The sequence below is a fragment of the Pteropus vampyrus genome, unplaced genomic scaffold (assembly GCF_000151845.1).
Source record: "Pteropus vampyrus isolate Shadow unplaced genomic scaffold, Pvam_2.0 Scaffold10, whole genome shotgun sequence".
Classification (NCBI taxonomy): Eukaryota; Metazoa; Chordata; class Mammalia; order Chiroptera; family Pteropodidae; genus Pteropus; species Pteropus vampyrus.
The window spans coordinates 14554574-14564546 of NW_011888791.1; the positions used below are offsets into that span (position 1 = coordinate 14554574).

Below are 9973 nucleotides of genomic sequence, written 5' to 3' on the forward strand. Positions count from 1 at the left end.
ATAAAAAGAATATTTACTAAAACCCAACACTAGATATCATACTTATTGGAAAACTGTTAGAAGCATTCCCTTAAAATCAAGAACATCATGACAATCTGCTTTCACTGCTTCCATCTCATGCTATACTGAAGGTCCTATTAGTGCCAGCAGGACAAGTAAAACAAATAAAAGGAAGATCAGAGTGGAAGAAACAAACTGCCATTATTCACAAACAACATTTATCTACATGGAAAATCTAAGGACCTGTAATCAAATTATTAGAATTAAGAAGAGAGGTAAATAAGGTTGTATATAACATCAATACACAAGATTATTTTTCTATATGACAACATAAAAAGTAATTTTTAAAAAGATATTACCAAACAAAAAAAATTTTAACAATAACAACTGTGAGAAAAAAAAGAACAAGATAAAATTATCATGTTATTGAGTTATCAAGGCTTCCTAGACTAAAAGCTGTAAAAGAGATATTGTGATACCGGTGCAGAAATAGCCAAACAGACCAAAAGAACAAAAGAAAAAAGCTAGAAACCAGCCAACATATATATGGAAATCTGATTAAAAAAAAAAAAAAAAGAGTTACAATTGCTAATTAGTGAGAAAACAATGGAGTATGTAAGAGTGTTGAAATTACCTATCTATATGCAAAAAACTTTATATTACACACAAAAAGTAATTAAAGGTAGTTTAGCAATCTAAATGTCAAAAAACAAAATTTTGACTTTTTTTCCATCTATAAATTTTTAATATCATTAAGGTATATTAAATTCCAACTTTTAAAGGAAAATACATCCTTTTGTCTCAGAGTTGCAAAGATACAAAAAGCACAAATCATAAAGGAAAGGTGATAAATTCAACTACATTAGAATGTAAAACTTCTGTTCATCAAATCTTCAAAGAGTAAACAAGACGTGATGACTTGATAAAAAGACTGTTTGGGTAAAAATATCTCCATAACATATAACCAGCGAGGCATTAATATCCAGAATATATGAAGAATCTCCACAATCAATGAGGGAAAGACTAACAACCCAATATAAAAGGAAAAGATAAATAGATACTTCTTAGGAAAGAAAATCTAAGCAACCAGTAAACATCAAAAAACTGTTTCATTTCAGGTGTAATTAAAAAAATGAAACAAGAAGCTCTACCATTTTTATACCTATTTACTCTTAGTATTTTCATGATTTTTAAGATACGGTATAAGAATCATTATAGAACTTGCCCTCTTATTTCCACTAGTATTGTCTAAGTTTTATGAAGTTATCTGCAAAATTAACAATATGTTTTTTAAATCCTATTCAAAATAAAAAGAACATATAGAAAAGTAAATCTATTTTTTCATGTAAATAGGGAATTCTACCCCAAGATTTGGAAATAGATGTAGAGAGTCAGAAATTCATAATATAGTCCAACATTCTAACTATACTACAGATATGCATATTTGAGTCTTAATTTGCATATTATACCAATTATACTAATATTTTCATTGATGCCAGATGACAATCATTACAAAGTCTTTTTAAGGGAACAGCTGCAAAACTTCTAAAATTATCTCAGTTCTATGGTCCTTTCTTTGTGTCCTATTTCCAATATAGCTTCCAGTGCAACTGTATTTTTTAAAAAATCATACAAGTAATGAACTAAAGTACTATTTATTTAATTTTCATTTTACTTATTTTATTTACTTTTTTAACTTCTGCACTCAAAAGTCCTAAAGAGATGAAATTAGCTTAAAAGTTAAGCGAAATAACAGTACCTCACAATGCTGACGAGAAGCTTGAATTTCACATTCATATTTGTTCTTTACAGATTCTAAGCAGAGCTCTCTATAGATTCCTGCAACCAAACACAATTATTCTGATTATGTTAGCAATAAGGAGTTTCATCATCACTTCCCTACAGGAATTGTCCTGTGTTTTATAAGATGAATCTAGAAGAAATTGACAAGTGATTCTAATTTTATCTTTAAAATCTAAAAATAAAGTATGTATCAAAGATTAGAAAACTGACTTTAAGAGCCAGAAAGAAACTATGCTGTAAATTTTAGTGCTTATCCCATTTTTCAAAAGAATAATCCTAAATGTTTCATAGATAATAATTGAAATAAAAATAACTCTTTTCCTAAGAAAAATAATTTGAGGACTCACAATGGAAAGAGTCAATAAACTCTGGTTTCATTAATTATATACACTCGAAGTAACAAGTGGATACCATAGCCATCAAAAAACCACTATTTTTAAACTGTTATTTATTTTCGAAGTCCAAAGCTTCCAAGAGAAACAAATGTATATAACAAAATCTATGTCTGAGTGCTCCTGACAGGGCTTTACCTAGAGGATGGATGCTCAAGAGAGTTTAACTTAGAAGTATTAAGGCAACAGGCCATGCAAATATGCCACCAAAAAAATGGCAAAGAGCTCTAGACGTATATACTAAACTCTGTGTCACAGTTGGCCCTAGAAATGTAATTCTTTCTCTTATGTTAAAGGCAAGGGACAGATATCTGGAACAACGCCATTAGCAACACATGCACACATACTACTTTTTATATAATCAAAAACTAAAGAAAGGCCACAGAGTAGAAAAATGAGCAACTGATTCATGTAATATTTCCTAAACATCCAGTAAGTCTCACTTAGTTCTTTCGGAATGTCAAAGAAAATTATGGACATGTTTACTTTTAAGGGTGTGTTAAATCAATATGCAAAAATAGCAGGTTAAGTATCACATCATATACACTTACTATTAAGCACTCAAGAATAAAATTTGGATTAAGGTGGGTTTATTACAAAAGAAACTATTTATCAACAATGCCTATCAACAAGCACATGAGGATCAATTAGTGCCTCCCTGCCCCCCGCCCCCGAAAACAATCAGCATCTCCATTAATTAAAATTCAGTTTTTAGTTTGACTATGAAAAACTGTTAAGTGATCTTTAAATAAACATATCCCTTGTTACGAATGCTAAGATCCAAGTCTGAAGCTAGATTCCAGTTACGAACAGAAGACTGAAATTTAACCATACGAATGTAAATACATTTATTCATAGCCACAAATGAGTAAACGATCTTATCAAAATTAAAAATTATCATTAAATTATCTGGTTGAAGGCTAATTCCCTGTTCTATATATCTTGATCAAACACTTTTAAATATTTTTATAAATAAATAAAATCCTTATCACTCTTACAGATGAAAAATACTTAGGATACTTAAATTGAACCTTAATTTACCTAATAGGAAATTAAATTGATAGTAACACTATCTCTTAATGGAAATATCATGGTTTCTAATCATTTCACTTGTGGAAGTAACCTCTCAACAACACTGTGAGTAATTTGAGGACTTTTTTTTGATCCCACAGCAGCAAAGAAAAGCAAGAGGCATTTAATAAATAACTGTGGGCCGACTGAAAGTGAAACACTCTGGTCAGTCTAAATATGTGTGTAATTCCATTAACAACTCACTTGACAAACACCTTTGAAACCTATTGAAGAGTTCATATTCTACTATATAAAAAAGATGTTTCACTTTCCTACCTGCTACCTTTGTACGAATTTGCATATTTTCTTGTAAAGTTGCCAGTGGTTCCAAATATTCTGGTGCTTTTCCAGCTATGACTTCTTGTAGTTTTGCATCCACCTGACTTAATCGTTCTTTATAAAGTCTTAACAAAGCAAAAATTAAGATATTAATTTTAAAAGCCCAACCAAGGCTAACAATTTACCATTTCCATACATTCTCTTCCTAAAATCATTCATATTCTAAAACCTACCAAATGTATTTTTGCTTGGATCTCAAGTTTAAAATTACATTATCTGACTTCACGTACATAATTACAAAATAAATATTTTTCTATCTTTTTTTAGATATATCACATATTAATAGTTAACTCACAATACAAAAACAAAACTGAAGTAACTACTTTTTGGTACTCTAGATTTTTTATTTTAACTGCAGAACAATAGACTGATTCTAAAAGAAAAAGTCATTTAAGCACTGAATTTAAAAGAAACAAAAAATCATTTTGAACAATGACTAGTCATCAAAATAAATAATTCCCTGGCTTCTCTCCACCATTCCTGAAAACAAGTGAGTACTACAATATTTAGCCTAGTTGATTTTTAAAAAGAACAAAGAAGAAGTAGAGTCATGGAGATAAAACCAATAGAACTACTATAGAAAATAGAAAAACTGTATCACTTGTGATCTGGCATATGCGGTTCACCTGGACTGCAACTGAAAATGCTATAACAAAATGAGTTGTTGGATGGATGGGGAATGAAAAATGGGATAAGGGATCCCTGTTGCCATATTTCTGAGTCCACAAACAAATACCCTAATTTGCCAGCTATCATACCAATATGTAGCTTGATTATCAAAGAAAGGGTACGTGAGACAACTCAATATTTACTTTTGGCAATAATTCTGCAGGATAGAATTCCTTTTAATAGGAAAATGTTTATATCGTCAGTCTTTATGAAAGGTACTTCTAATTCCGATTTTGCAGGATTTTAAGGATATCCTAAAATTTTCAAAGCGATTAACAATTTAAGATCATTTTGTAAATTCTTTTTTTTTTTTGCCATTTACTGCTTAGATGAAGAATATGTCATAATATGTCACATGAATGGCATGTAGTAACTTACAACAGAAACCAATGATTAAGCTTGTAGGTTAGTTAATTAGCAGTTGGCTTAATTAGTACCTGGCTTTCATACAAATTTCTGCTTTTTCCTCTTGAAAATATAAAGCAATACAATGAAGACAATCAATGTTGTCTACGACTGACCGTTATAATTAGCACAAAGATCTATATGATGATTCTGAAGGAATAAAGCAAGTTTTTATGTTAATAAAATAAATATTCTTTTAAAAAAAAAAAAACAGAAAGGGAAAAAATTATCTGAGTTAACTGCCAAAACAGTACATTATCATGTCTGGGTTAAATTTTTATAAAACTCAAAATACAATGATAAAGAAATGTGTAAAGTCAGAAAAGTACATGATATAGTTTTTTGAAATTACAAATACAGCAGGTCCTCAAATGACAGTTTCGTTCAATGTCATTTTATTACAACGTCGATGAGATGCCATAGGAAGTTAACTCTTGTTTATGTCAATTAGCCTATGGTAAAATTGGTTTCATTATACGTTGTTTCACTTAAAGTTGAAGCACCTATTAACACTGTTAAGTGAGAACTTACTGTATAACTTTAGGTAAAATGCTAAAAATGTGATAAAAGGATGACTGCACCTGAAAACATCAAACTTACACAAAACATCGATAAGGTATCCCGAATAGGTGAACAGCATCTTGAATGAAGAGGATATGCGAATTAACAATAGTCAATTAACTACCCTTTTAAAAGAATAGATTCCCCAAAACTGGTATAATTCCTACAACCTTGGAATTCAAATATAAACTCATTAAAGCTAAAGATCATGAGTCTCTCAGCAGTATCCATAATACTATTCACAGAGTAGGTGCTCAGTTAATGTTTGTTGTATATTGAATAGTGAAATAAATGGAAACTTGGATGATATAATTTCCACTTCTCTTTTTAAGGAAGTAGAAGAACTCACCTTCCACCCCTATACAAACTGCAAATGGTAAATTTTCTGCCTTATGAAAGGAGTTACTAAGCCTTGCGGTGATAGAACAGGAGAAGCAAGATAATTATATTATATTATTACTGTCATTATTATTTTTATATTAGTATATTTCCCACCTCTTCTAAAGAGGATTTAAGATCTCTTACAGAGATATACAGTATAACAGGATAAAAATAACAAACATGAGAATTAGGGCAAGACAAAAAAATAAGATAATTATAAACCAGATGCAAAGATTAATTTTTTTTATAACATATTTCTAGATACCAATTCTAGTAAAGGGCCTAATTTTAATACTTTCAGAGATGAATGAAGCTGGTGGGGTAATTGGCTGATGGTCATATTGAGCCATGAGAAAGCAAAAATCAAGGCAACTGCCAGCCCCAAGATGAGTAAGATTAGGCTTAACGACTTGAATGGTTGCAAAGTTTTCCCATGTAATATATTATAGTAGAGCTTTACAGTAATTTTCATTTCTTGGATAACCATAAAATAAAGTTTAAAAGCCAACAGGTATATCTTAATTAATTGTATAATTATTTATTCATTCATGAATTACTTGTGCTAAAATACAAAAATACAATTTTGCTTCCTCTTTTCCATAATGATTCTGAATGAACTCTTCATGTTTCCTAAATAATGAATTCTTTGAGGGATCCAAACCCACTTTAATTTAAAATTAATAATGAAAATCTTTAGAATAAAAAAAGATACCATGTTTTTATAGCCAAAATTGTAAACTTTGGATTATTTTGGATTGCTTATTTTATTTTGTTGCACTAGCATGGAACATTGTCTATATATTCATCTCCAAGACAAATGAAAGTTAAGACCAAAAACGGCATAAACAGCACGATTCATACAGTAAACAAATTTGTCCCATTTTAGTCTGCCAATTCCAGATGTTAAATGGGTTTTCATATCTTCTTTGGGCCTCTCTAGGGAAGAAGTAGGAGAAAAAGAATAAGCAGCAAAACTGTGAAGAAATCACAAACTAAAGAGCCAGCTTCTGAAAAAAATAAGGTATCTGTATTTTCAGAAGTTTTTTTCATTTACAATTCCTGATATACAGCTATGCCCCATGACCTTGCCAGCAAGTTTCAAAGAGAAAGTTCACCTTTAAGGTGTTTTTAATCTGAATCTATTCTGTTCTCATAAATAAGTGTGGCCCATTCTCGTGTTACGAACTTTACAGAAGAGTTCTGGCATTATAAAGAAGAGAGAAAACTATCTAACAAGCACCAACTAGGTGCCAAGCAAATGGCTAAGAATTTTACATATTGCCTATTCAATCCTATCTTTCCTCCAAAGTAATGTGTCTTTGTGGAAGGAACATGACAGCACTTGGTGGCAGAAAGCCTTGTTTAATTTATCACTTTCTGATGAACTATGGGCAAATTACTTAACTTCTCTGAACATCAATTTTTTCACAGGTAAAATGGAAATCAGACTATCTTCCAACCTTACAGAGTTGCTGCAAGAAGAAAAACTAACATATTTTCTCTTATTCTCAAATTTTAAAAATGCTATCTTTATCCAATTATTTAGCAAAGGAATGAATGAAACAGATAAGACTCGAGGGTGCAATATTCCAGGGAAAACATTTTAATTAACAACATCCACATAGAAATCTTATTATACTCTCCCCAAAAAACCTGCCTCAAAACCCTCAGTTTAGTTAATGAAGTCTTCAGCAGGCAAAAAGTTGAAATCTCTTTCAGGTACGTCGGTCTCATGAAACACACTCCGAAAGAAAAAAAAACAGTTCGGAGTAAATATAATTTCTCTTGTGCTAGTATACATGTGACATCATTGAGATTCAGTGACAATGACCTTCTAAAGTCACTACTTACTGATCCTTGAGATCGGTAAACTGTTTTTCAAGATTGGACATTTCATCTAAACATTCCATTCTTCTTCTTTCACAGTCTTCATCATCCATTTCTGTTAATAAAAAGACAAATAACAAAGACAAAATTAGTTTTATGTTCCAATATATCTGAATGTTAATTCAAACAGTAAAAAAAAAAAGAAGAAAAAACTTGTAATATGAAGTTAGATATGCGAGGCCTATATTGAGCCTTAAAGAAATTAACATTTATCCAAAATAATTTTCATTCTAGATTTTAACCTAAAATACAGATGAGAGTTAAAACTATAGCAGTCTCATCACCTATTCTTCTCAAACTATTCCAAAAAATTCAAGAAGAAAGGCTTACTCCTTTTATGAGGCCACCATTTCCTTGATTCCAAAACCAGACAAAGACATTACAAAAAAAGAAAACTATAGGCTGATATCTCTTATGAACATTCATGCAAAAATCCTCAACAAAATATTAGCAAACCAAATTCAGCACTACATTAAAAATATCATACAACATGATCAAGTTGGATTTATTCCTGGGATGCAAGGTTGGTACAATATCCGCAAATCAATTAATGTGATACACCACATTAACAAATCAAAAGATAAAAACCATATGAGCATATCAATAGGTGCAGAAAAAGCATTCGACAAAATCCAGCGTCCATTTATGACAAAAACTCTCAGCAAAGTGGGAATAGAGGGAACACATCCCAACATAATAAAAGCCATATATGACAAGCCTACAACTAACATCATACTCAATGGAGAAAGGCTAAAAGCATTTTCCTTATGATCAAGAACAAGACAAGGATGCCCACTTTCAGCACTCCTCTTCAACACTGTATTGGAAATCTTAGCCACAGCAATAAGACAAGAAAGAGAAATAAAAGGCATCTGAATTGGAAAGTCAGAAGTAAAACTCTCATTATTTGCCAATGACATGATATTATATATAGAGAACCCTGAAGAGTCCACCAAAAACCTGTTAGAACTGATCAATGAATCCAGTAAAGTAGCAGGTTACAAAATATATTCAGAAGTCAGTGGCATTTTTATATACCAATGGTGAACTTTCAGAAAGAGAAATTAAGAAAACAATCCCATTTACAATTGAGTCAAAAACTATAAAATACCTAGGAATCAAATTAACCAAGAAGGTAAAAGACCTGTTTTCAGAAAATTATGTCATTGAAAAAAGACATTGAAGAAGATACAAATAAATGGAAGCATATACCCTGTTCATGGGTAGGAAGAATCAACATTGTTAAAATGGCCATACTACCCAAAGCAATCTATAGATTCAATGCAATCCCTATAAAATACCAATGGCATTTTTCAGAGAGCTAGAACAAATAATCCTAAAATGTATATGGAGCCATAAAAAAACCCAAATAGCCACGGCAATCCTGAGAAAGAAGAACAAAGTTGGAGGTATCACACTATCTGATATCAAACTATACTACAAGGCTACAGTAATCAAAACAGCAGGGTACTGGCATAAAAACAGATATATTGATCAATGGAATAGAATAAAGCACACAAGAATAAATCTATGCTCACTTATGCTCACTTAAAATAAATATACACTCACTTAATATATGACAAAAGAGATAAGAATATACAATGGGGTAAAGACAGTCTCTTCAATAAATGGTGTTGGAAAAATTTGACAGATACATGCAAAAAAAAAAAAAAGAATCTGGATCACCTTCTTACACTACGTACAAGAACAGACTCAAAATGGATTAGAGACTTACACGTAAGACCCAAAACCATAAAACTTCTAGAGAAAACATAGGTAATAAACTCTCTGATATTACTAACAGGAATTTCTTACTAGATATATCTCCTTGGGCAAGGGAAACAAAAGAAAAAATAAACAAATGAGACTACATCAAACTAAAAAGTTTTTGTACAGCAAAGGAAACCATCAACAAGACAAAAAGACAATCGACTGTTTGGGAGAAGATATTCACTAATGACACACCTGATAAGGGGTTAATATCCAAAATATATAAGGAACTTACACAACTCAACAAAAATACAAACAATCCAATTAAAAAATGGGCAGAAGACCCGAACAGATACTTCTCAAAAGAGGAAATACAGATGGCTCATAGACATATGAAAAGATGCTCAAGGTCGATAACCATCAGAGAAATGCAAATAGAAAGCACAATGAGATATCACCTCATACCTGTCAGAATGGCTATCATCAATAAATCAAAAAACAAGTGTTGGCAAGGATGTAGAGAAAAGGGAACCCTCATACATTGTTGGTGGGATTGCAAATTGGTATAGTCACTATGAAAAACAGTATGGCGGTTTCTCAAAAAATTAAAAATGGATATACCTTTTGACCCAGCAATTACACTTCTGGATATTTATCCAAAGAAAAACGAAACAATAATTCGTAAAGATCTATGCACTCCAATATTCATGGCAGCACAATTTACAATAGCCAAGATATGGAAGCAACCTAAATGC

At 31.2% G+C, this 9973-nt stretch overlaps 1 protein-coding gene across 3 annotated transcripts in view; it reads right to left on the bottom strand.

The window, feature by feature from the left end:
- Nucleotides 1-9973, bottom strand: part of BRMS1L (breast cancer metastasis-suppressor 1 like) — a 31577-nt gene that overhangs the window by 17100 nt on the left and 4504 nt on the right. For 2 of the 3 annotated variants that reach the window (XM_011376584.2, XM_023522324.1), the window contains exons 2-4: nt 7473-7563; nt 3543-3670; nt 1760-1839 (exon numbers count right to left, since the gene is read on the bottom strand). In XM_011376584.2, coding sequence (XP_011374886.1) covers nt 1760-1839; nt 3543-3670; nt 7473-7563 — 299 coding nt within the window. Of the gene's footprint in view, nt 1-1759; nt 1840-3542; nt 3671-5279; nt 5320-7472; nt 7564-9973 lie in introns of all 3 variants that reach the window. The other variant, XM_023522330.1, reaches the window with a different exon arrangement.